At 41.4% G+C, this 26,777-nt stretch overlaps 2 protein-coding genes across 11 annotated transcripts in view; one reads left to right on the plus strand and one right to left on the minus strand.

Moving 5' to 3' along the window:
* Positions 1-1,425: 1,425 nt before the first annotated feature.
* On the plus strand, positions 1,426-8,327 carry acbd4 (acyl-CoA binding domain containing 4). 5 transcript variants are annotated; one of them, XM_058620672.1, is made up of 10 exons: positions 1,426-1,484; positions 2,516-2,660; positions 3,422-3,542; positions 3,783-3,867; positions 4,267-4,387; positions 4,651-4,937; positions 5,283-5,463; positions 5,550-5,779; positions 5,888-5,950; positions 6,984-8,327. In XM_058620672.1, exons 2-10 carry the CDS (start codon positions 2,570-2,572, stop codon positions 7,113-7,115), a joined length of 1,311 nt encoding a protein of 436 aa, XP_058476655.1. In that variant the 5' UTR covers positions 1,426-1,484; positions 2,516-2,569; the 3' UTR covers positions 7,116-8,327. The 5 variants fall into 5 exon arrangements, with proteins under 5 accessions (XP_058476655.1, XP_058476658.1, XP_058476656.1 ...); XM_058620675.1 differs by having other exon boundaries at positions 1,448-1,484; positions 2,558-2,660; XM_058620673.1 differs by lacking the exon at positions 1,426-1,484 and adding an exon at positions 1,490-1,513.
* A 446-nt stretch (positions 8,328-8,773) lies between these two features.
* Positions 8,774-26,777, minus strand: part of LOC131448321 (rho GTPase-activating protein 23-like) — a 34,372-nt gene continuing 16,368 nt past the window's right edge. For 2 of the 6 annotated variants that reach the window (XM_058620669.1, XM_058620665.1), the window contains exons 2-24: positions 20,347-20,538; positions 19,834-19,864; positions 19,282-19,377; positions 18,625-18,703; positions 18,468-18,528; positions 16,604-18,062; positions 15,754-15,918; positions 15,388-15,496; positions 15,197-15,236; positions 14,966-15,103; positions 14,566-14,874; positions 14,428-14,489; positions 14,218-14,324; positions 13,937-14,049; positions 13,683-13,835; positions 13,513-13,591; positions 13,336-13,409; positions 13,162-13,251; positions 12,705-12,830; positions 12,560-12,604; positions 12,373-12,466; positions 11,589-11,620; positions 8,774-11,502 (exon numbers count right to left, since the gene is read on the minus strand). In XM_058620669.1, coding sequence (XP_058476652.1) covers positions 10,525-11,502; positions 11,589-11,620; positions 12,373-12,466; positions 12,560-12,604; positions 12,705-12,830; positions 13,162-13,251; positions 13,336-13,409; positions 13,513-13,591; positions 13,683-13,835; positions 13,937-14,049; positions 14,218-14,324; positions 14,428-14,489; positions 14,566-14,874; positions 14,966-15,103; positions 15,197-15,236; positions 15,388-15,496; positions 15,754-15,918; positions 16,604-18,062; positions 18,468-18,528; positions 18,625-18,703; positions 19,282-19,377; positions 19,834-19,864; positions 20,347-20,538 — 4,632 coding nt within the window. In that variant the 3' untranslated portion in view covers positions 8,774-10,524. The remainder of the gene's footprint in view (positions 11,503-11,588; positions 11,621-12,372; positions 12,467-12,559; positions 12,605-12,704; positions 12,831-13,161; positions 13,252-13,335; positions 13,410-13,512; positions 13,592-13,682; positions 13,836-13,936; positions 14,050-14,217; positions 14,325-14,427; positions 14,490-14,565; positions 14,875-14,965; positions 15,104-15,196; positions 15,237-15,387; positions 15,497-15,753; positions 15,919-16,603; positions 18,063-18,467; positions 18,529-18,624; positions 18,704-19,281; positions 19,378-19,833; positions 19,865-20,346; positions 20,539-26,777) is intronic. The other 4 variants (XM_058620668.1, XM_058620666.1, XM_058620667.1 and 1 more) reach the window with 4 other exon arrangements.

Here is a 26,777-nt window from a genome sequence, read left to right on the forward strand (position 1 = left end):
TGATAGCCAGCTACACGCTAAGCTACACGCTACGGTTGTGTTTCATTTGCATGTGTGTGTATCATCTCAGTGACCACAACGTTATCCAAGCGCCAGGCGTCCTGCAGCAGTCTTTCACTTGTCACAGTGTCTTCTGACTCTGGGTCAGACTCCGGATCAAATGCATAAGGGATTACGGAATTACTCAATGTTTTGATAATTGCTAGTGGTGCATCCGCCTTTCCAGAGGGGGAGCTGCGGGTCTGAGAGCTGACGTGCCAATTATGTCACTTTCAGGTAACTGGCCAATCACAAGACAGTCCGTGTTCTGTGGGTGTGGTTTTGGTCTGAAACAGCACGGCTGACGAAAGCGTCAGTGATGAGACATTTACATCGGCTCGTTTGTATACATTTTTGACTTTTGAAGTACACCTCCATATCTCACATATAAGTGAGATAGGACCATGCTATGGCCTCTTTAATGATTTGATGATTGAAATAAATCATATTGCACTGCTATTACTGTACAATATTAATATTACTATTATGTACATTCTATTCTACCTTTTTATAGTCTTATTATTAATTTAGTCTTTTCTATATATATATAAATATAGAGAAAAAAAATATACACATACATGTATATATGTGTATATTTTTGCTGTGTATATGTGACTCACGCGTCTTTAAGACTAGATTATAATATATAAATTACTGTTTTTTGTACTTTATTATTGTCATATATAATGATGATACACCTGACGACATCGCTATTTCTATTTGGTGTTTTATTTTGAAAGGTGACTCTCAACATTTCCGGGTTACTGGTGCTATTGTTGTAAGTCTGAGAACAGACAGATCTTACCGTCAATGGATTAGTGTGCGTGTATGCGTGTGTGTGTGTCCATAAGTGAAACAAATCTCTCTCTCTCTCTCTCCCTCCCTCTCTCTCTCTCTCTCTTTCTCTCTGTCTCGCTCTCATTTTAACTAAATCACAGTCAAAGTGAAAGCTCTGAAAATAGATCATCCTCTAATACTGTCTGTCTGTCTACTGTAATTAGGACAATGGTGCCACACACACAAACACAGTGTGTTATAATGAAACTGTCATCTGATATGTTTTTAAAAGAATCAATACAGAAATTATAATAATAACAAACTGTATTATTTTACATACTATGACTATTGTACTTGATTATATGTTATATATACAATTATAAAACAGTATAATAAATATCCTAAAATGTAAAACAAATTTTTTGTATTGTTATATTACTAATTATCATTATTATCATTGTTCGTCTATAATTTTGCAATTCTTAAAATAAAATAAAATAATAAAAAAAAATATATGGGTTTTTTAGATTCTCAATTTCGTGACTTTTTGTGGCATTGTTGCTTTAAATTTCCAGATGGGCGTGTCACATTTCGTCACGTGACGGGGCGGGACGCGGAAGTAGCGTCTGTGCTAACCTGCTAACAGCGGCATCGTCAGATCAGGGCAGGTGAGTGACAGCGGTCAGTCCAGCTGCTGGTGTGTGTGTTTATATATGTCTGTGATTATGTGTGTGTTTATATGTGTGTGTGTATGTTAAACAAACTGACTTTAAAAACAAACAAACAAACAAACCAACCAGAGTGGACTCGGTTCACCTGCTAAACACCGGCGGACACACGCACATATACACGGAGGTAATAACGTTAGCCCGTGTGCTAAGCTACACTTAGCATTGTTGATGTTGCTTCTGTCAAAAATCACAGTGGATTTTTAGTGAAAGTGAAACAAATATTTATCATAAAACAGCGTTTATTATTAAGCTAGTTTAGATTATACGCTACTTTTTTTTAAACAATTTAATGTAAGTTCTGACATTTATGAGTTGGAAAACATTTAAATATAAACTAATACTAATGGTGTAACTGTTAAAGGCATAGTACGTGCTATTAAATGGAATCTATCTTCTTAATAAACATGTTTACATGTGTTATAGTCCAATTATTATCACACATCACGCATTTAACAGTTGTTGAATTAGCATTACTGTATTTTTAAGTGTTTTTCAGGTACAAAATGTGAGACAATATGTATAAAATACATAAAATAAGTGGAGGGGAGAGGCTGTAACGTTTTTAAAGAGCACTGTAAAAATGTTGAACATTAAAGGCAGAGTTCCCTGAAAAGAATACACACACGTGATGAGAAAATCATAGTTAAGTTTTGTTTTGTTATCAACATTTTCTGACTTTTTTTCTTACTTATTTTTCGAGCTGAAAATCACTTTAATAATAAATTAAATACTAATGAAATAAATATTAAAAGGCGATAATAAATGGAATGTTAACGTCACTGCTCTGTGAAACTGTTGCGTTCTCTGAAAACCAGGGGAACGACAGAGTTATTCACCAAGAACCTGTTCTATGACACGAGTGTGTCATAGAACAGCTCTACCCTCATTGTTCTTCTGAGTACATGTGCTTTACGTAAGAATGTGTCCTGACTTCCTGACTGACGCCTTTTCTCTCTCGCTGTTTTCAGCTCCGCCTGTAAACATCAGTCCTCTCTTGTTTTTTTGTAAAGAGTCACGGTGTCATGCCTGTCCCGGCAATGGACGAGCCTGTCGTCGATCACCAGAGACGCTTTCAGGCAGCTGTGGACGTCATCCACAACCTCCCCAAAAGAGGTACGGGACATTAATGTTGCTTAATGTTTGGTTTTCTGATTGTTCAGCGTCTTCAATGTGAATATCTTTCTGGTTTCTTTGCTTCCACAGAACAAAAAAACATTAGACATTCATTGACACCTGAGAATGTCTTCATTGAATATTTTTCAACATTTTCTGACATTTTATGGACCAAAAAATGGAAAATAATCCCTAAACAACTACACTAATGGTCTGTTTTTTCCCAATCTACATTTTATCTCTGCACTGCAGTGCAATTAGAGCTGAAACAATTACTCGATTTAAAGCTTTTTTCATGATTAAAACAGGATTTCTGATTGTTTCAGCCTTTTAAATGTGCACATTTTCTTTGTTTCTTTGCTCCATAAAACAAAGAAATCATTAAAACTGAATAGTTTTTGGACAAGAACAAGACGTTTGAGAACATCATCCTTTCTACGTGAGAAACACTAAAACCCTTTTCTGACATTTTATGGTCCAAACGATGTTAGTTGCAGCTCTAAGTGCAATTATATACTAGTATTTTCAGTATAAATAATGTGTAAAGTCAATGTTAAATACATGAAACTGGTCATTAAAAATAAAAAATATCATATTTTTGGATGAAAAACAAGGTTTTAGTGACTTTTTATGCAGTTTTTGAGAATTGTCAATTGATTAATAACTAATGACGATTATTAAAATGACCTTAGAACGGGGCACTTATTTGTAGAAATAAGACATCAGGAAAAAGTTTAAAAAGTGTGTCTGTTGTGTTTCAGGCTCGTATCGACCGTCGTATGAGCTGATGCTGCGTTTTTACAGCCTCTACAAACAGGCCGTGTGTGGACCATGTACAGCGCCACGACCCGCGTTCTGGGATCCAGTAGGTCGCTACAAATGGTGAGTATAATCAGAGCCTGAGCACGAAAAACCAGGGGCCGAAATCCTCCAGATTATTATTATATCTGTGGTTTGTGGTAATTTTTGAGGCTTTAACGTGCATAAAAATCTTGACATGGAGGTCAGGTATGCCGAAAATGCGATGTTGGCATAGTTCCCAGAGCCGTACGTTGCCTTTTGTGCTTGAATGTTCCTCTGGTTTAAACTGTGTGTGTGTGTGTGTGTGTGTGTGTGTGTCAGGGACGCGTGGAGCCGCCTGGGAGACATGAGCTGCGAGGTTGCCATGGCAGCGTACGTGGACGAGATGAAGAGAGTAGCTCAGGAGGTACTTTGCCTCTCCCTTTTTCTTCAGTTTCCACTAGAGGGCGACACAGCACAAAGAACTGCAATTGACACAAACCCCCTGAACAAGGAAACAAACAAAATTTCAAGATTTTCTTGTCAAATACCGTTAAAGCGTATGAAATTCTAACCTTTGCTTTGTTTAAAGTCATTAAAGGGCTCTTGGCTTTGATAAGAGAGGTCGTTTAGTGAAATATCTGTCGCATTTCTACCGATATCTCTTGCATTTTTTACCCAAACACCATTAAAGTTAAAAACTGTTGGACAATTATGGGATTAACAGACAGGTGTTCCTTTTCGTTGACATCAGCTCTTTGGCATCATTTTTAAATATGAATGAAACATTGCCTCTGAGCAGCTCACAGTAACCTCTGGTTCGCAGGTCATCGACACCACGCCCATCAACGAGAAGACAGTGTCGCTCTTCCATCAGTTCGAGCCTCTGTACCTGGTCATTGACGACATGCCGCGACCTCCACAGTCACTGCTGACCCTCAGAGAAGGTCAGTTTTATTTTTATATAATCAACAATATGTGGACTTTAATTAAACTGTCTTTGAAGCGTTAAAATAACTGGATTCTCTTGTACGAGAAACCTTGTTCGATGTTCTCAAATGTCTTGTCCACAAACCAAAATTATTAGACATTTTCTGACATTTTCAGACTTTATGTTATGAACCAAACTCATGGATTAATTGAGAAAACAGTCGATAGTAACAGTTGCAGTTGTAGATGTCACTGATGCAGTGTTTGTCTGTCACTGTAGGTCTGAAAGGCAGTGAAGGCACTGAAATGAACAATGAGGAGGAGGAAGAGCCTAAAGAGGGTTCTCTTCTCCCAGAGAACCTGGACCTGGATCTGGATCAGGACCAGGACCAGGATCAGGATCAGGATCAGGATCAGGATCAGGATCAGGATCAGGAGTTGAAGCTCGATGAGGTGAAGCTCGCTGCAGACTCCGCTGTGTCCGAGTGTCCGGTGGTGACCAGCGACTCAGAGAGTGAGATCTTCTGCGACTCTGTGGATTCAGTGGAGCAGCTCAGCAGCGTCAAGGTGCATTTTATATATTTATGTAAAATATAAATATCTCTATTAATAAATATCTCTGCATTGATGTATTTTGTTGTTGGGATGCAACAAACCTTTTTTTTTCTTACTTGTTTGAGTACTTGTTTGGTGTGTAAAATGCCAGAAAACGTTTGAAAATGTCTTTGTTTTTGTCCATGAACCAAAGATGATTCAGTTTGAATGATTTTCTTTGTTTTATGGAGCAAAGAAACGAGAAAATATTCACATTTAAGAAGCTGAAAAATGACACAAAGTAGAAAATATTCACATTTAAGAAGCTGATTTAATTTAAAATTTTAATTATTAAAATTTAGTTGATCTTGTTCGCAGATTCCACTCATCAACGGTTTTCAGAACGGCCACGCGTCGCTGGAGTCGCGTCACCGTCTGGATGCTCGTCAGGTCGGAGCGGGTCAAGGTGGAGAAGGAGGCGGTGACGGCAAAGGTCAGGGCCCAGCCAACAGAAGACGAGATGGCGGCCGAGAAGAATCTCGCCACAGCTGGAGAGAACGTGAGTGATGCCGCCGCCGCTTTCTTATCACACCTCACCTCACGTCTGTTTCACTCGTGTTGTTCATCAGCGCTGTCGTATTGTAGGCGGTGTTCCTCAGGGCGGGCCCAGGTGGGGGGGCCCAGGTGGTGGCGGCACCGGCGGTGGGGAAGGCGGCGCCGGCCGAGGAGGCGGTGACGGCTCAGAAGGCGGAGCAGAGAGGATCCACGACGCCCAGCTACAGCAGCAGATCATGGTGGCTCTGCGGAGGCTCAGGGAAGACATGAGGAGCGTGATGGAGCGGCTGGAGGTGGTGGAGAGACTCGCCGCCTCACATGTGAGTAAGAGTGTCCACTGCCAACACCATCATCATCATCATCATCATCATACACATGTTAACATTACTGCTGCTCTCTGTGTGTGTGTGTGTGTGTGTGAGAGACAGGCTCAGGGCTCAGAGTGGAGAAAGTGTCTGCAGTGTGCAGCAGCTTCTTCTTCACAACACCAGGTGAGACACTGGCAGCCATTTTGTTCTTTTCCCCTCCATTGATATCATGCGACCCACCACATGTATATGTGTATATATGTATATGTATACATATAAATATATATGTATTATAATGAGGTATATCTGTCTGTCTGTCTGCAAATATTACATATATGTTTTTTTGTTTACATTTATTTTAACCCTTTAAAGGTTTTTTTAATCGTGAAAAACTAAAAAAACTACAATCAGTTTTTGCAGTGTCAGATTTAAAAAGAAAATCGTCACACATTTGTTCTTTGTGGCAAAAAATGTCGGCTTCCCAAAAGCAGCTGTAAAAATATTATATATTTATATTAATATAATATATTATTAATATGAATATATTAATATCTTTATATGTATATATATATATATATATATATTTTATATATATATATATTTTAAAACTACTTCATCCTGAAATAAACATATCAAACATTAATAATATTTTTTGTGAACTGTTTATCATTTCGTATTAAAACAAACACAGAACATTCTGAAATTCTGTGAAATGTGGTCACAAATGTCGCTATTTAAATAACATGATGGAATATCTGGACCAAGCTGAGAACATCCTGCAGCAACTGTCAAAAGGACTTGAAAATGTCTGATGTCAATCTTATTTGTGACCTGTTTGTGTCGTGTTATTTTGTGGTGGTTTTCTGTGTTGTCTGTTCTTATGATGCAACTGTTCTTACCTGGTTAACCCTTCTTTTACCATCCTGTCGTCGCCGACAGAATTTGGTGCATGTAGCTCATGATTTATAGAGTTTGTGATATTTAGAAAATTCTACTGGAGAGCAGCATGAGCTTTGTGCACATGTACTTGTCATTACAATAGAACTTCAGGACTTCCGTGGAACGAGCGTCCAATCCCAGACAAAGATTCATCAGCGCATTGTGACTCCTCACTAGAGTCTGTGTCTGTGTGTGTTACTGTTGACAGTAAAATCATTCATCTCTAATCTGTGACCTTAAATCATGAGCTCTCTCTCTCTCTCTCTCTCTCTGTCAGGAGGACGAGAGGTGGTGGCCGTTTGACGTGTCGGGTCAGACCGTCCTCCTCTTCCTCGTGTGGCCGTTTGTCGCTCAGGGCGTCGTCCACCTGATGAGGAAAGCCCAGAAGAGAAGCCGTTTGTCTTTGTGATGCAAACCCCCCAACACACTCACGGGTACGAGCACTAACTCATACCAACACGAATTCATGGGAAGGTGTCCTTCCAGCGAACTCTGTGGACTGAAGGAGTTATCTGACTGTGCTGTTGAGCTCAGGAGCAGAAAAACGTTCTCTCTCTCTCTCACTACAAGTGAATCTTGATTTAAAACTGATGAAGTGGATCTTGAGTCGAGCAGGAAACACATACTGAGGTCTGTTTCCATAGCTCAACAATTGTGGATTATGCACAACAACATGAAGGAGCCGCTCTCTGGATTAACAGAGAGGACACTTTGTCTTCCAGTGTACATCTAAACTACATTTAATCCCAGTGTAATGTCAGTGTGTGCAATTCATCGTCTTTTTATATAGGAAATAATAATTGATTTCAAACTACCCAATTAACGTGAACAGTCATGTAGAAACCCTAAAGCATGCGGTCTAATTAAAAATCTGGATTTAAGACCAGAAGCATGAAGTGTCTCTAATCTGTAGCAGCAAATCTGGATTTTAGCTCTTTTTTCGTCTCCTTGAGCATCTAATGATAAAAGAAGTGGGTTTAGATCCCAAAAATATTATTAATATTTGATTTTTATTTCAAGATGAAGTATTAAAAGATTGACTCATTTAAAGTGGGAAAAAATATTAATATATAATATTTTTACAGCAGCTTTTGGAAAGCTGACATTTTTTGCCACAAGGAAAAAATGTGTGATTTTTTTTTTTAAACGTGACACTGCAAAAAAATATTGTAGTTTTTTTCAATAAAAAAAACCTTTAAAGGGTTAAATTCCCCAAAATATTATTAATATTTGACTCATTTAAAGAGGAAAAATTAATATATATTTTTATTACAGGAACTCTTAAGAGTTAATTCATTTGTGTTGAGACATTTACCAACTAACCTTAAACAGACATTTCATATACACAATACTACAACTGTGTATAACAACAAATATTCTAGAAAAGGATTATCCCACAAATTCGGACTGTCTCTTTTCCCAAAAAATCAAGTTTGAATTAATTCTACTTTCCGTGCTATTTTTTTTGTTACTTTATGATTGGTGGTATAAAGTGAAATTTGGAAATATTCCACATAGGAAACTTTCAATTGGAATTATGGGCATTTATGGAAATTGAATGGACATTTTTGAATAATTTAAAGAAACTGTGGCATACACAAATAAAAACATTTTGTTTGTATCATTGATATTTAACTGTATTTGCATCAAATCTGATTGTTTTAGCCAAAGATTACGTTGGATTACGTTTATTATTAACCAACTATATTTAAGTTCTCAATCTTCAATTTTGAAAATTTCCAGTTTATTTCCACTTTTGAATATTTTGCAACCCTTGAAACGTGGCATATTACTGATTGAAATGAGTTAACAAACCTGTTCCTGTTCCTTTAACTACTCTATGTAAACATTAGTTTTGAGTAAGCTGTGGCGGCGTTCATGTCAGCAGTGATTGATCTGTTTTGCGGAGTGAAAATCCGCAAAACAGATCAATTTACAGATGAAAACAAACCAAAAAAGAAATGGGAAAATAATAATGATAACTGAAACTCCTCAGTCTCATTAGCGCCTCCTCTGCACATACTGTGAAACTACAGAAAAATAAACACAAAAGCACTTGAACGCTCATTTCCAAAACAAATAATTTAATATATTATGTATAATATGTATATACACAGGTTAAGTTAACAAGGCTTTTTTTTCTTTGTACAACTGTTAATAAAAAAAATTGGTCCACGCACATCAGTCAGACACACACGTACATGGAGCACTGAAAAATGTGAAAATATCAGGTAAGACTTTGCGGTTTAAGGGGGGTTATTTGTTCATTCATTCATTCATTCAATGTCCACTTGTTGCCATGACGACAGCGTCTGCATAACACTGATATAAGTATCAATAGTAGTGTAACACAACGACCCCCAAAAAACCCAACTAATAATAATAATAATTTTGGCATGACGTCACGTAGCTGCCTCAAACAGTTCGTCAAAACTCTGACCTGTCTTTGCGAACACACACACACACACACACACACACACATACATATATAGGGAAGAACAGGCTTGTGTTGAACACTTAGGATTTGCATATTTCCAAACATCATCACGTATGACGGACTGTGTGCATGCATTGTTTTAGTCCCGCGGAAGCTGGAAGGAGTCAATGCCCAAGTCGCATAGTCCAGTTTCTCGTCCCTAAACTTTTAGAAACTAGGTCCTCATATTGATGCCGCAGGATACGGACTGTGCCATTCACCAGAATTTGTTAAATCTTCATTCAACATAACTGGAATATTTTAACAGTGACTCTCGGGCTCCCCACAGTTGGTTAAAGGTATTGCTTGTTACAATTGTTGTAAAGAAATATATGTTGGGTCATGTCCAAACAACCACGTCTTCAGACCAGGTGCAGATAGACGAGTGGCGCTTTTCCACTACACAGTTCCAGTAAGACACGGCACAGCTTGGCTATTCTCGTTTTTCTGCTTTTCCATCAGTGATAGTGCCTGGTGTTTGTTTTTTTTGTACATGCTCAGACGAGGTTCCAAATGAGCTGAGCCAACACTAAAATGTGGCAGCCACTGATTGCTCAGAGAGTGTCGTCACTAAAAAGTCAGGAGTGCGACATCCGACACAAGAATCAAAGCCTGTAGATCAACTGTAGATCAGAGTTAAGACTTTAAAATCCCTGAAAACATGCGTTAATCTCCAAGAAAATGTCTAAAATGTTAAACAGAGAAGTCTACGTTCAGTGGTATTTCAGTTCAGGAATGCAGGAAGTACTGAACAATTCTGTGAATCTTTTTAATCAAACTGATTCTAATGATTCAGTAAAACCCAAAACAACTGCTTTACAAGTCACAGGTTTGTGTGTTTGTGTCACGTATAAAACCACGTCACAGCAGTTTCACGCAGCCATTACGCTAACGACTCAGTCCACGTTGAGGAGGAGCTATGAAGTCATGGAAAACGATACCAAACCGAGTGGAGTCGAGCCGTACTGAGTCCTGCTGGAAATGTACAGTGGAAAAGCGCCATAGGCCTGCAACTTTTAGAGGTGGAGCAGATGTCTAGGTTTCTCAGACCACTTGATTTAAATTGTTCTGAAAGGTTATAATGGAATTATGGATCAATACCAGGAACTTAACCCTAATGTTATTTGTACAGTGTATAAGGACATCAATGACACTCAAGCAAATGTTTAAAAATTAATGGCACTAATCTCAATTCAAGAAACCTAAACGCTATCTCTGTAAAATCCCAAGAAGGACAAAACCTTTCAAGTAATGTGACAGACTTTTTGCTTTAGTAACGGTTACAGCGGGTGATCCAGTGTTTACTGAGAACTTGGCAATACATTAGTGGGTTAAACTAAGTTTAGATTATCACTGTATGGCGACGACGGGCTCTTGTCTTGTCACGTGGATCCAGTCCCGATCTCCGCAGAACTACTGTGGATGATCCTGGAGAGGTGTGATCAATCCATCCTGAGGATGAGATAGGGGGAGCCCTCTGGGCAAGATGAGGGATGGGATCTATTTGCTGAATTGACCTGGGGCCTGCAATTGAATCCTGAGGAATTCCAATGTGCCCATGCTGACCTGGTGCCCCTTCAATGACTCTGATCACCTCCACCCTCTCTGCTCTCCACCCTCGTACTCTGTCATCGTTCCTGCCCAGCTCAAGGTCCACATTCATGGACACGGCCCTTGTCCTGCCTCCTCTCGACTTCCTGTAGCGAATTGGCACTGGCTGGTTCCAGTCAGGATGCTGGGTTCCTTGAAAGCTGGAAGTGTGGTAGAGGCTGGGAGGCCTGTTGGGGGAGATCCAGAGAGGGACGGTGGGCCGTCGTGTTGGCAGATTGTCAGCTCTCGTGTGTGAGGCGGGTTTAATCTCAGGTGAGTGTCTCGGGTATGTCGCATGGATTTGATGATGCAAGTAGAGTAAACTGTGGGGGCGCTGCTGCAGTCGAGTTCTCGGGATGGTCGTTGTCTGCCTGCTCTCGCTTTCAGGGTCTTTTGTTCCAGTGCCTGTTTGCTTTTCTACGTCCCCTCCAGCCTCTTCTATTCCCACTAGGTTTTCTTTATCCTTTACCCCATTTCCCTTTTCATCCCATTTTTCCTTTTTAGGAATATGTTCTCCCTTGATGACCTCTTCCTCGCCTCTGTCCTCCTCGCCGCCGCCTCCTGCCCTGCAGTTACTGGCTTTGACTGGCTCATGCTCAGCGTCCTCGTCCTCGCTGCTGCCCGGCAAGTGAGTACTGAGGCATTTCTTACGTTTTCTGGTCACAGCACTGATAATGGATTTGGGCATTAAGTCCCTGGCATTCAGGTCTTTCTTGGAGTTCAAGGAATGCTGAAAAGTTGAAATCATAGTGATATATATGTCATGTTTGTTTATGATCCATGATCTTAAAGTGTAAGAGAGGTATTTGTGCTTACCTTTGACTTAAGTGAATCGCTGGGTGTGGAATCTAAGAGAATATAATAGAGATTTAATTAGAAGCATGCCATTACAAGAACAAGTAGCAACAGGTGGTGTTAGGCATGGTACACATGTGTCATATCTGGCAAATCAAAACACACAAAACCAGTACTTCATCAATGCAAATGGGTTATGGTACAGGAGTGGGAAACCAAAAAGAATGGAAAGGAGAATGAGTTGAGTGTTATTAATCAAACACAAAACAGAAGAAGACCTGTTCCTACCGAAGAGGCTGATCCACTTTCTCTGCTAAAGTGTGTAAAAGGGTCAAGAAGGGGAGAAATTGAGAGAAAGTTGGAAACATTGTGAGTTTTTACAAGCAGAGACAGAACAGCTGACGTAAATAAGTACAAAGATCTACTGGGAAAGATAGACACTGAGTTGAGTCAGAGGGTTAACGTTAGTCATCACTAATAGCCAAGCTGAGGGGAAGGTCTATGTTTGCATGTAAGTTTCTTACTTTGTCTTTTGCGATAAAGGCAAAATGGTGAGGTTCTCATTTATAAACACCTATGGTTGTGGGCTTTAGAAACAAAAGTCTACAGGAACCCTTCTACCTCCTTGGAAAACAGATGTTGAGACTTCCAAAGTTCCAGGTACGTTTGGTACAGTAAAAAAGTTAATGAGGACAAGCGATAGCTGACTGAGTTATCCTCATGAACATGTTGGCCTCAGTTGTTTTGATAGTTAATCCTACCAAATTTGATCAGATCAAAGTGTTGGATTGTAACTTATCCTCACCAGACGCCTCCCCTGGCATGCCTGGTCTTCCGATGTTGGACAGCAGATGGTCAATGTTGGGCACAGGCTGCGTTTCTTGTTTATCCTCTGGAGCCTATGCACACATCACACACAAAAACAGAGATAAACTCACAGATTTGGGGACAAGGGTATCGTAATTAATAAGACAAAAAAACAACAATTCTACCTTCTCTTCCTTATCCAGTTCTCCGTCGCTGAAGAACCAGTTGTACTATTGAGGAAACGACAAACAATTTGACGATGTACCGTTAACACGAGAGTAGTTGTAACTGTCGAGGTGTTAAATTTAGAAAAAAGATGTTGGATCTTACATGCAGAATAAGTGTCTCCACTATTTTGTAGCGGTCAGGCATGTGAGTGACCATGTCGGTCATGGTGTCCTCTGATGTCCTCACCAGAGTGGGACCGAACACCAGGGCTATGTTTCTTGGCTCCATCTGAGAACCGTATAAAATTGCGTCATGTATGGCTCTTTTATGGCGAATACCCTTCCTAATGGAACACTCCCATCTATCCAATCCTCCCATTTATTTGGCCTTGGGACCAACACTAGGACTACGATGGATGTGACTCCCCCTTGGCTGAGGTCAATGTTCAATCTACAATGAGTACTAGGGATTGGGTACCCTGCTCAGCCCTTGACCTGGCGGAAATTTGAACCAGCAATTTACAAGCCAAATTCCCTTTCTGCTTGGCCATGGGCTTCCAATTTCCCTAAGTTATTCCGAACACAAAACCATAATATTTAATTAGAGAAGGTTTGGTTACCTTATTCTTTTCAGCGTTATCTGCCACCTTCTTCAGGTGACCCACCAGGTACTTGAGGGTGTGGTAATAGTAATCTGGAAGGTCACAGATCTGGATAAAGATGGAATGGATGAGAGTAAAGGATGTCACAAATAGAATAACTAAAGTAGTAGAATCTGTAACAGAGACACATACTAGTTTCTTCATGGTCTTCAAACGGTCTTCTGCGTCTTGTATTCGGTTGGCATCAATGAAGTCATTGTATTTGTCTGTACAATGAAACGTACAATGACATTTATTTGTATCACTGAGGTGCAGAGTTATATTTACACACTGTACATGTTCATAATGATCATGCTACACTGGTCTTACCATCAGTAAACACAGGCTCAGGCAATTTTCTGAAGAATGCTTTAAGGAGACTGCTGATCACATTTAGGTCCTGCCATCTCTGTGGAGACAGACGGAGGAGAGGGTTCAGTATGGTTAAGATTAATTAACAATGATCTGTCAAAACAAACTGGGGGGTCCGTTCTCCACACCTCCTCAGCAGTGTTGATGTCCAGGCCCTTGTTGAGATGCTCCTGAAGGTTGGACACCATGGCGTTGTTTCCCGGGACCCGGTAAATGCCTGTGTAGTCCAGGCCAGTCGCCTCCACCATGGTGCAGCACATCTCCACTGTCAGTGGGACAAACTGCAGAGGGAGATGCCAGGGGTGTGTTTCAATGAAAAGTATTAATATGAGTTCACTGATTCTTTTTGTTGTTGGTGGTGTTTATTTGTTTAGGTGTTTACTTTATGGTTGACAGCTGGCTGACAATCCTCCAGTCGCACGCCAAAGGCCTTTGGACTGGCTGTCTTCTTGGCTTTTTTCATGATGTTGATGCCCCACAGTGCCTTGTTGTCATCTGAGGACACAGATTTTAACAGCACCAGTCATCAGAGTTCATCCTCTGTGAACCACGAACGTCACGTCAATCCGTTCAACAGTTGTTGAGATATTTCAGACCTGTAACACCTGCACTGCTGGCAGTTAACTAGCAGTTTACAGCTTATCATATGCTTCATGAATTCACCTGTTCTGGAAGAGCGGCACACCAAGGTGTTGTCAGTCTTGGCCAGGAGGAAGGGGGGCTTAATGCGATGGATTTTGGGAGAGGTATCTGGTTTGCCACCTGTCAGACTGCATCAAAAAAGAGAAACAAAGATGAATCAGTCCATATTTTTGAACGTTGAAGGAAGGACAGTACAGGACATGAGGACAGACGTTAATCTGCAATGCTCACCTGTGTTTTCTGTAATCGTTAAGCTTCTTGTTGATCAGAGCTTGTCTTGAGAAACCAATCTCCTGTGACAAATGGAAAGTATGAGTTAGTTTGGGTTTGCATGAACTGTATAAGATGTAAAAAGGTGAGAAGATCTACCTCGTTATCAGTCTTGCTGTTTTCTCTGATGACCCTAATCCAGGCCAGCATGTCGTCCCGGTCCTCGGCCTGCAGCAGGTACTCGCAGAAGTCCTGCGTTGTGAGCCTCAAGGTGTTCTTACGCTTGGTTTCGCTGTAGGCTATATCGATCAGGCAGCCGCGAATGCTCACTGGGGGGTGCTCGTCCTGGCTGGGCCCCGCCCCTGCCCCATGAAGTACCGCCTCCCGCTTGTCCTTGTAGAGGAAGAGCAAATTGGAACGCAGCACAGAGAAGACGCGTTTCCAAGGGCGCATGCCACTGCCAACTTTCTACAAAGAAGACGAGACAGATGGAAAAAATTTAGTTGAAGTAACTTAAAACATCCCAAACCCGAACAGCAACTGTCCTAAAGTGTTGTACCTTTCCCTTCTCTGTGAGGATCTGCTTGTAGTGTAACCAGCCCTCCTTGCGCACATCACTGAAGGTGATGGTTCCCAGTTCAGAGGTGGAGTGGCGCTTGGACCGGGCCTCCTCCTGAGCTCGAAGACTCTCCAGAGACTAAAATATAGGATTTATAGTTGATTTGGTTGCTGCAAAATTCTAGCCATTCTGCACTTGTGGTCAAGTGTAATGTTTTTTTTAGTGACTTACCCCATCGGTGAAAAAGCTCTTGACCCTTTTTGGTAGTTTGCTGTGGGGAAGCATGAGCATTGACAGCATCAGTGTTGTTGATAAATTGCAAATAGGAAATTTCAGTTCAAGATATGGCCTAACAACATGAGTCCATGGAAGGATGCACCCCACAAAGTTAGATTTTGGGTATGTACTAGTTTCTGACTTACGAGAAGACTCGACCTTCTTCCCTAAAGTTGTTGAGCCCTTCATCACAGGACTTGGATCTTTCAGTGGTGATAGCTAGAAGGTAAGAGGAGCGGCGTCCTTTTATACTTCCTGAAGAGACAAAAAGACTGAGTCAGAGCAGAGAAGAAAAAGTGATGATGCTTAGGGTTTCAAATGGAATCGATGGTAGAGACAAGACATGATAGAGACATGGTAGAGACAAGAATCTAAGGCTGAACAATAATGTACCACTTATTGACAGAAAAGACTGACGTGAAAAGTTCTGCATAAACTTTAGCTGAGCATGATAACGTCCTGCGGCAACATGTAGAGCCTTTGAGTATTTAGAGAGACTGAGTGAGACTCACTGCAGTCCTGACAGTGAAGTTGGACAAAGGAGGAGATGAAGGAGAGGGTGGGGGAGACAGAGGTGGAAGTGAGGGTGGCCACAGTGAAGGCCTGTGAACCGGACACCACAGAGCAGGCTGGAACATAGCAGGCCTCTAGGTCGATACTAGGACTGGTGGGTTCATCTGCAAAGTCGTCATCACAGATGAGTGACAAAGGGGTGAGACACGAGGATTTTAAGACAAAACAGAGTTCCCTCAGGCTGAGCTGCTCTGGGGGCAGATTCACCTCAACTGAAGTGACAGACATTTATATCTGAGTCCAAAGGCTTGAAGCAGATTGGCCTTAATTAGAAATGTTAGGCTAAGGGGTTGACGGGAAGAGGAGAGTACCTGGTTTGGGAATGTCAGGAGTGCTTTACCGCTCAGTGATCTAATATCAGCATATATTATGTATGGGCTAGTGTCTACGTTGTAAAACAGCACAGCCTCTCCAGGCTTTGTGCTAAATTTAGTCTACAAAACTGACTTTATTTGACCTATGAGGTTGTTTCTGCCTTGGAGCAGCTCTGTTTTAGGAAAAATTTTAACAGGACACAAACATTGGACAGGTTTAGGGTTAGGGTATTTAAGTTTAAAAGACAGACACTATCGAGCAGAATAGACATTTGTATGACAGACACAGAATGTTAAAAGAACAGAAAGAATAATATGAAAATCTGTTACACTCTGAAGCATTAGACAATACAAAACATAGATGTGCCTGTTTACAGAAATACAAACCAGTTAATGTAAGAATATTCCACTGCATGAGCAGGGTATTTTTGAGTAAGCTAAGTTATTGAAGTGCTACAGAAGACAGCTCACTAACCTATGAAGGGAATGGAGGACAAAGAGTCAAATGCGTGCTGTGCCAGGCTCCCATTGGCCCTGTGTTTTGGGCTGGGCCCCATAGACACAGGAGAGGGAGTGCCTGATGAAGGTGTCAATCCAGGAGGCTCTGGTGAGTCCACATGTGATGTGTAGTAAGAATGACGAAGAGCCTGAACAGGAGCCCGGCGGCTTGCAGGAGGCTTCTGCCTAAGGACTACCTCTTGATTCACAGAGATGGGAGCGATGACCTCCCTGTCGTCCCCCAGCTGAACTTGCTCCTCTTCTGATCCAGACATGGTTGGCGTGGACTGGGGCCTTGGTACCACCTGCTCCTTGCTGTCTGCAGGACTGCTTCTGCGGCCAGAGTTCCAGGTTAAGTGGGGGCCACTGTAGCCGGGCTCTCTGAAGGAGTGGGCCTGCTGTAAGAGATGACCAGTTTTGCGGGAGAAAGAAGGACTGTAGCTTTTGTAGCCAACCAGTTCCTCTGCTTTTACTCTCCTTGTTTGGGGTTCAGCTATCTGCTGACCTGGCTGCCTACCAATTGGAGGCATTGAGGAGGAGGTTTTGATGGGAGGAGTCACTGTGGTTTGGTGCTGATATCCCTCTGAGGCTTTATTGTCTGTCTGTTTGCTGAACTTTGTTGTAGTGGAACTGTGTGTGATGTGTTCGTAACGTGGTAGGATCAGTGCAGAGGCTTGTGCCAGCGTTTCAACAGAACGCTCATAGTTGTGTTCATAGTCGGCATAAGCTGCTAGCAGGCTCTCTGAGCAGGACCTGCTTCCTGGTCCGGACACACCGTTCCAGCTACCCTGCCAAAAGGAATCATGGGATGCAGCAGCTGCCTGGTGGTGGTGCAGTAAGGTTTCTCTTCTACGTTGCTCTGAGGATGTTGTGGGAACAGACGTAGGGCCTGGACCAAGTGCCAACCCCAACCCCAACTCCACTAAACGATCCTGAGATATACTGCGGTGTCTGGGGGACATGTGCTCTGCAGCCTCAGCCTGGCTGTAGTACCACTCTGACAGAGCCTGGTGGCAGAGGGCGTCGGCATGGGCACGGGCAGAGGCTGGCAGGCGGCTTTTCCTTGGTGCAGGCAGTGTTGCGGAGGCAATGGCAGCATTGTGGTTAGCAAAGTGAAAGTCCAGTGCACTGATAGCTGAAGAGCAGACTCCACGGTGCCGTCCTGACTGGGCAAAGTGACCACTTGAATTCTCCGGACCCCCGGACCAGCCGGAGATGGGGGTAGAAGCAGCAGGTGGGTGGTTGTCCAGTGGTGAGATGGTGGGGGTGGATCGACACTGCCAGTTGTCTGGGAGAATGTGGTGGTTGTGACCATGCTTGGAGGCTTTGATGCTTGGAGGAGCGGAGGGGTAACCGGCAGATGGAGGCTCAGGCAGGTTCTGGGCTTCGCCTGAATATGGCTTATTACCTTTTAGGTAGGCATCCTGGGAAAATGCCTGTGGACAGGAGTTAGGATAACATTATCAAACATGATGGAAAAGATGAGAGAACAAATATGGCAGGAACAGATGGAGGGCAGAGAGATTTTTCTTTGCGCTACAGACTGATTTTTATTGCATGGCCAAAACTGAAACTTGATTAACTTTCTTAAAGTGGAACTTTGCAAGTCTGGTCCCCCTTCTCACGATGCCCAAGACTGTGAGAGCCTTCTGATTCTGAGGACTCCAGGTTGGTGGCCCTGATCTTGCAACTTTTCCACTAACAGATTGTAGGGGGAGTAGAGACAGTCCCCAATAACCATCACAATGACTATGAAGATGTTACATTAGGGTAAAACAAATCCTGCATAGTTTTAAAAAAAAAGAGGAAAGAAGAGAAAATAGAAGAAAGATCATACTCACACTTACCAACTGCAACACATCCTCATCTTTTGGCATAATAGAGAGTTCCAGAATGTTTTCACTACAAAAGACAATCAGCATATGTCAACAAATAAACAAAAGAGGTCATTGAAATAATGTGACATTAAAATAATATATAGGAACAGCAGCCCCTCACCTGTTCTGGATAAGTGTGATCACCTGAGAATAGGTTTTCCCAAGAATGCTTTCCCCGTTTACTTTAACCAGCCTGTCACCTGGACACATACAATAATCATGCAATACAACATGCAACATTTTTCATATGCTGAGCTATTGTAACTGTTTTTTTTAGCTTATTGTTTTCATTGCAAGAACCCATTAAACGCTGGTGCAGATCTGGATTAGTGGTCAGTTTGTTTATGTCGGTGGAGGTTCTCAGTCATTCAGGTCATATTCTGGACTACAGCCAACGACTGAAGAAAAGGAGAGTCATAGTATAGTACAGTATTGGTTCAGATCTTATCCTGAGACATTAGAGATTCTTTTCATAAACCAATGTCCATCAAAAATCTACCAAATAAATTTTGGATGTTCATCAGGGTCCGACACAACACCTTTGTGTTTTCATGTAAACAAATGATACGCTATTTTGGGAAATTGATGATGTCATAGTCCCACCTCTCTCTTGCTCTTGTATTTGCAATTGTGGACATTTCCTGAAACAATGCCGTGTTTTTGCGGCAAATTTTAACAACACGACAAAAAAGAACGTTTAAGTTTTGTTTTTGTGTGAATGGGGGCCTTAATGATAACTAACTCAGATGAGATTTGAAGAGTGGATAACTTATTCTACCTGTACACAGTCCAGCTTGTTGGGCAGGTCCATCTTCTTTGACACTCTTCACAAAGATGGTGTCCATTGGCTCCAAGCGAGATTGCCGCCGACCTGCTTCAAATACACACACACAAGCATACGTCAGCTCCACCTACATGTGTATATAAAAGTACCCACACACATTCTCAGCAGTTGCACTTCATAAACCAGAACAATAGATTCAATAGATCTTAATGAGTCCCAAGAGAACGTTCACTACCCTCCATTCTCCCACTCATTACTCAGCTTTGTGTTGACTTTACGTAACGTCTCAGTGGACACTTATTACATTTACTCTATCATTTACTATCTAAATATTGTTTTTCTGTTAAAGTAACATGATTACTGCACTTTTTATTTGAACATAGGACAGTGAATTGCAGACTCTTTAACCCTAACCCATTGTTATTTACCTAAATTCAATAAAAATGTAAATGAAGGAAAGGGCGGGGGAGACAGAGATTCATTGAAAAATAGAAAAAAAATTATTAAGTCTCCCTAATTTTAGTCAGTAGAACAGGTAACACTCACCTGATCCAGTGGTGTTTCCATTCTCTTCATCCTGTAGGTGAAACACAGGGCAGATGTTAGGGAAAGGGGCCACAGGGGGGGGCCACTCAGCTCACATTACACCCAAAACAGGCTTCACTCAACTTAATAATAGTAATAACAGAGTTCTCCTCCAATAATGTAGTAACAAACTACTGGGTTCCTGAGAACTAATGTAGTAATAATGAAGATTGTAATAATGGCTGTTTACGTATAATAATATTGGGGTTCTGTTCTAATAATGTAATTTCAACTGAGTTGTTGTAAAGTATAGTAATATCTAAGTACTTGTGTGAAAATGTAGTAATAATATAATTCAACCATTACTTGAGTAGTATAAATGAGTTATAAATTAGTTTATATATAATATGTGTATAATAATATAGTATACTATAGATATAGACAGATACTCTGCTGAAAAATATAGCTATAACTAAATAGCAATAACTAAAAAGTACTCGTATATTAATGTAGTAATAACAGAGTTCTCTTGACCTTGATGCTGTGGAGCGAGGACTCTGGCGGGTAAACGATAAAGTGACGCAGAGTGAAGCCGAATCCCTGCGAGTTCTTCTGGAGGAAAATGGTTCGCGGCCCCTGCCAGGCCACGCCCTCCACCTCACCTGATGACAGCGGTCGACGCCTGTTCTCATTGGACGACACCATGCCATCTCTCCGCCCTTTAGCCTGCGGAGAAGAAGAAGAAGAAGGAGAAAAAAGCTTCAGTCATCAACACTCAACTTTTCCTCCTGGAATCATAAACGTTAAGCGTGTGGAAGTCAAAGACGACCTCGAGTTTCATCCTGCGACGCACTCACTGAACTCATGTGTGACTGCGTCTCCACCAAACACTTTCACGGGAAGTGGGAGTGGGTGGATGTGGATGTGGGCGTAAACGTGGGCACTGCCCAGATCCGAATTCCACCAATGCCAGGAATTTCTGGGAGGCTTCCTCCGTCCAGAGAGGAAGCTCCAATAATCAGGTTCCATCACGTTTATTACCCTGTAGTCCACAGTGGCTCCGATAAAAATAAAAGCTTCTATAAATACTAGGCGAGGAACAACAGGAACTTATTATTAGTGCTCATAAACAGTGATCTGGAAAATCAGGTGAACAATAGACAAAGGCAGCGTTACCTTCACTGACACTGTGAATAAAAACATCCTTTTTTTATAAGAGGTGAACGCGGTCCAACAACAACAAGGAACGCAACATCAACCAGACCAGACCATCAGCCAGGCCATCAGCCAGACCAGACCATCAAACAGACCATACCATCAGCCAGACCAGACCATCAACCATACCAGACCATCAACCATACCAGACCATCATCCAGACCAGACCATCAGCCAGACTGACCCATCAGCCGGACCAGACCTTCAACCAGACCAGGCCATCATCCAGACCAGACCAGACCAGACCATCAACCACACCAGAACAGACCATCAACCAGACCAGAACAGGCCAGAACAGACCAGACCATCGACTAGACCAGACCATCAATGTAATATTGTAAAAAATTGTCCTTGTTGAGCAGAACGTTTTGAACCTTGAATGAAGTTTGTACTTGAACTATAAGAAGCTGAATATATGTGTGTTTTATTTAGGGATAAATTTGCAAAAAAAAATTCAAGCAATAAGGAGCTCATTGAGCCAAACATTTTTAAAACAATGTGATGTTTATGTTTTGTGTTCCCGTTGTTCACCTGTTTGGTTTTTGTTTTAAGGAAATCACCTGAACAGTGACCATGTCACGGCCATGGTTTCATCAAAGAACGACAAAAAAGTGGAAGAAGAAGAAGAAGAAGAAAGCAAATGTGAAAAACCACCAGGGCAGTTCCAACAAAAACAGGAAGTCTGTTTCTTGAGACAGGAAGTGGATGGTGGAGCTCCAGGGAGGTGAGATGTGGGGAAACCTTCGTCTCTAAGAATAGTTCCAGGGAGGGGTCGCACACTTTCCACACGGGGAAGTTAATGACTTTACATTTATTTGTTTTTCTTCTCTTTGTATGATTAATAACAAGTATCATAATCTGAACTCATGGAGACCAAAACCCGGTCCGAATGAAGCAGGACCTAATTCCTGAGGAACCGGTTAAGTTTAATTGAATTGTGGTTAGGATAAGGTTAGTGTTAGATTTGGTTTGTAAAGCACTCACTCTCCCACACCAAACTCCATAGAGAAAATCAGTGATTTTAGCTCATGGTGAAACAGGAGCTGCTGGTCTACTGCTGCCTCTGAACAAAAGCCGAAGTCATTAAATAAGACATTTGAACTTAGTGATGGAGGCAGCAGTTGATCGACATCTCCTGTGTGCTGTGATGTTAAAATCACTGATTTTCTCTATGGGGTTTGGAGTGAGAGTGAGTTTTTGTTGGAAAAATCTGTCTTAACGATGAGATAAAGACGTGAAACATTATTTTGATATCATGGACACACAAAAACACACCCACAAATTGTATGTTTAGATCCTGGATGACTTCAAAAACACTGAAATCAGGATATAAGATGTGTGTTGAGGTTGTGTGATGTTTACTGATGTTTTTGTGAATTGACACACATACACATCTGCCCACTGTACACACACACATACACAAGATTACATAAAGCCACATGAATCTGTGCGTAGTGAGGGCATCGGACTCCTCAACAACCCCCTCAGTACTATGTTACATAACACGCACACACACACACACACACACACACGTACACACACACAACGTACACAGTGAAAACCTCAGACTTTGCTCTCTGTCTGATCGAACCATGACGGTCGAAATTTAGTTAAAATTGTGTTAAATGTTTTGGGGAAAGTGTGAAATATTCCAAAATTCTGAATGAACTGAACAATGTTTCTAGGTTTAAGTATGTGGAACTAGTAAGAAGCAGAAGAAGAAATATTTTCGAGTGCTTTTTGTCGTCCACTTGAGTGTGAAGTGCTGATCTGACTGCTCTCGCTGGTCGTCAGCACTTTTTGTGGGCGACTCCTCACTTCCTTTAACTGTGATGTGATGAATGTGGACAGGTGTGTTTCTTTCCTCTGGGATGATTCTTCCGCCAGTTTGCCCCAAACCTTTCCTGTTCACTGGGATCACTTCACTCTGTTTGTGTGCGAAGGTCGCGGATGTTCACCGTCCTTTTTCAAACCCCATTAAATCTGTTTTTTCTTATTCTCAGCTCAAAAACCCAATCCTCACATTTAAGTGCTTATATTATTTATTTATAATTAAAAGCTTTAGTTATTCCATTTTCTTAAACCAGCGCATTATATAACATTAGAGACGCTGCTATAAATGACCGTAAATAAAGATAGACAACATAACAGCTCACTCCACTCACTAGCATATGGGACAAACTTACTTAAAAATACACCTTAAATACATGTTTTCTGTCACTTTTACACTATGTATATATTATGTGTCACACTGTTGTATAATATGTTTTAGCTCTGTCCACATTTATGCTATCGCTCTATTTACTGTGTTGTCATGAAACAAATCCGCTGTAAACAGATTTGTTTAAAAAGAACAAGAAACCTGACTTGGATTCATTGCATGGACACAAACGTGTTGTGAATCATCCTGTTATTTTTCTCTGAATCTACTTAATTTAGCATGTTAGCCATATATGTTTTGACAGAGTAATCCAGTTTTCCAGGTTAAAAATTTTAGTTATCCTGTTGTTAATTTTAGCATTATAGCTAGGTTTGCTAACTTGCAGGCTAATTTAGTACATTTAACAAACAAATGACTTAGTATTTTATACAAAACACCCTTTAGCATCGTGTCCACAGACGGTAGGACGGTACTGTGTGTAAAAAAACAATAAAACATTCACTCCGATGATGCTCACACAGCTGCCAAATTGTGAACTTGTGGCATGAGTAGTGTGGTCAAGTTGGCAACTTGGAATTACGACTCTAGAGGGCGCTCTGATTGAAATGTTTTACTTTCTATTAGAACTATAACTGCAAGGAAATTTAGCGTATTGTGACGTCTCTTAGCTCAGTAACGTTTATTAATAAATACGGTAACACGGAGTAAACAAATCCTACAAAATAAAGTCAAATATTTTGATAAAAACACTGACGAGAAAACAAAAATGCTCAGAAATCCAATAATTGTTGGTTTTGGCCCAACACTGCCGTGTCCCCTCCTACCCAGGTCAGGCGATGGTGCTGTGTGACCCTCCGGAAGCTGCGTCGCCGTGGTGATGCGACGGGTATTCTCCGTGGCGAGGTGTGCGGCGAGACGCCTCGCAACACTGCCAGCCAGATGCAACGAGGTTCGGCGTCGCTGCAGTCCACGCCCACCGAACACTGGAAACGCCACTCGTGGCCTGACGGAGCCGGCGCGTTGCCCGACACCCTCAGCATAGCAAGTGCTCCACGTCCGTCTTCATGTGTCCCGACACTCCGACAGTCTCTGCGCAGTTCATCGTAGCCAGAAGAGTTCGTCAATCGAAGGTGAGTCAAAGTCAACTGTCACAATCAACGAACAAGTCTTTAATCTGAGTTTTTTGAGTCTGATTTTGTGAGTTCCTGATAGTTGTTGTTCGTCTTCCTCTTGTTTCGTTGTCTTAAAGACAAAGTCCTTCCATCCACAGTCAAGAACACTGTCCAATTTCTGACCAGACTGGACTTAATCTGTCACTGTTTTGTCCAACTTCATACAATTATTATCCTAAAATAGTTCTTATTTTTTTCTGATTCTCAGTTCCTGATGAAAGCAATCACATTTCTGACCAGATTGGACTTGATCACTAATTTTCTGTCCAATTTTTGACCCTGCTGTCTTAAACTAGTTCTCATTTTCACAAACCTTGCTCTGACTTGGTCCCTCTCTTCAAAATTCCAGACAAAAATCAATGAAAACAACATTTTCTCTAGCTTCTCCTCACCCTTTGGTCCAACTCATGTGTCCAAACTGTCCAACATCCAACCAGATTGGACTTAATCTGTCACAGTTTTCTACCAAATTGGGATGAAAACAAACTTCTTCTGACCCTTTCTAATCTTATACTTTCATTAAAGGAAAACTGTCCAATTTTAGACCATATTGGATTTAATCTGTAATTTTCAACTACATTGTTCTAAAATAGTTCTCGTTTTTTGCAAATCTTGCTTTGACAAAAAGTCAAGATGAAAACATCTGTTTGACAAATGTTTACGTCCTCTAGCCTCTCCTCACCTTTTGGTCCAATTCACGCTTCTAGATAAAAGCAAACTACCCAACCAGATTGAACTTAATCTGTAACTTTTTTGATGAAAACAGCAATTTCCCAAATCTTAACTTCGTATTTGCAGTTCTAGATTAAAGAAAACGGTCCAATTTTGTGACCAGATTGGACTTAATCTGTAATTTTGTCGAGTTTTTTACCTCATTGTCTTTAGCTAGTTCTTGTTTTTGCAAACTTTGGTCCTTTTCTTACGAATTCCAGTCATATTTTTTACAAATTTTTATCTCTCCAGATAAAAGTGAACCGTCAAACTCAATCTGTCACTTTTCTTTTTAATCAACTTTTCAGATTGGGATGAAAACAGCTATTTGAGTAATCTGAACTTCTTCTGGCCTTTTCTCATTTATTTATTTGATCTAATTCGCAGTTCTGGATGGGGACAAACTTTCCGGTTCTGGACCAGATTGGACTAATCTGTTATCATTTTCTACCTCATTGCCTTAAGATAGGTTTTTTGAAAAAATCTTGCGTTGACTTTGATCATCTACGATTTCCTCTCAATGAAAACGATGTCCGTTTGACGAATTTTAACCCCCTCAATTTTCATTTGGTGGATTTGCAGTTATAGATTAAAGAAAACTGTCCAATTTCTGACTGGATTGGTCAATTCAGTTAGTTCTCCTTTTTCTGCGAACTTTGCTCCTTTTCTTCTGGTCTTCTCACGTGTTCACACTTTGGATCCGATCCGTGGTTTCACACATTATCAGTTTTGACAACATCCTTGTTGTGTCTCTGGTCCTGGGGAAAAGTAACCTTGTGTCCTCGTGTCCGGCGTCTTGAGTCTAGCGCTCTCTGTCTCAGGACTGTGGAAACAAATCTACGGCGGGTCCGCTTTAAAATTATGTGCCTGGTCCAGTTTGGAGTCAGATCCAGGTTTCAGATTTTGGAAATAATCCCATGCTTCACATGCTGGCTCTTACAGTTGCAGCAGTGGCTGTGACTCTGTCTGTCTTCACTCGTGCTCTCAGCGCTGCCACGCATCTCCCTCTATTTTCAGTCTCTCTCTCCCTCAGGTCTATTTGCTGACATCTCTCTCTCTCTCTCTCTCTCTCTCTCAGTGCTGTGTCTTACTGTCTCTTCCACTTAGACTCACAGTCTGGTGCCGGATGCTGACGCGTGTAAATGAACAGGTCGATAAACGAACTCAAAACAAAAGGGTTTTTCACTCAAAAATGATCCACGTTTTTGATCTTTGCTGGAATCCACGTGAGATTCCGCAAGAGGTGGGATAAAGAGATAAAAGGGGGTGTGACTTTACTTAATTTACCTGCTGGAAAAACAAAAAGATTGTAAGCCACTCACTCTCCCACACCAAACCCCATAGAGAAAATCAGTGATTTTAGCTCACGGGGACACAGGAGCTGCTGGTCTACTGCTGCCTCGTGTGGTCACTTTGTGTCACTGAGGTCCCTGTGAGCTAAAATCGCTGATTTTCTCTATGGGGTTTGGTGTGGGAGAGTGAGTGGTTTACCCACTTGCTGTTGGAAAAGTCTGTCTCACAGTGAGATAAAGACATGAACTATTCCTTTAATAAAGGATGTATATAATTGTAAAGTTGGCCAAAAGTGTGTGTTTGTGTGTGTGTGTGTGAAAGCATCTACAGAGACAGAGATAGAAATAAGTGAACGAAGACGATTCAGCGACACTGACGGACACCGACGTCCTGCAGCCTCTGTCCTCTCCTTC

This window comes from Solea solea, chromosome 21, assembly GCF_958295425.1.
Source record: "Solea solea chromosome 21, fSolSol10.1, whole genome shotgun sequence".
Classification (NCBI taxonomy): Eukaryota; Metazoa; Chordata; class Actinopteri; order Pleuronectiformes; family Soleidae; genus Solea; species Solea solea.

Excerpts from the sequence above, each read along its gene's own strand:
- acbd4 (XM_058620672.1), top strand. The coding sequence starts at position 2,570 with ATGCCTGTCCCGGCAATGGACGAGCCTGTCGTCGATCACCAGAGACGC. Across the intron at positions 3,868-4,266 it reads TGAAGAGAGTAGCTCAGGAG|GTCATCGACACCACGCCCAT; the intron begins GTACTTTGCCTC and ends TCTGGTTCGCAG. Across the intron at positions 4,388-4,650 it reads ACTGCTGACCCTCAGAGAAG|GTCTGAAAGGCAGTGAAGGC; the intron begins GTCAGTTTTATT and ends CTGTCACTGTAG.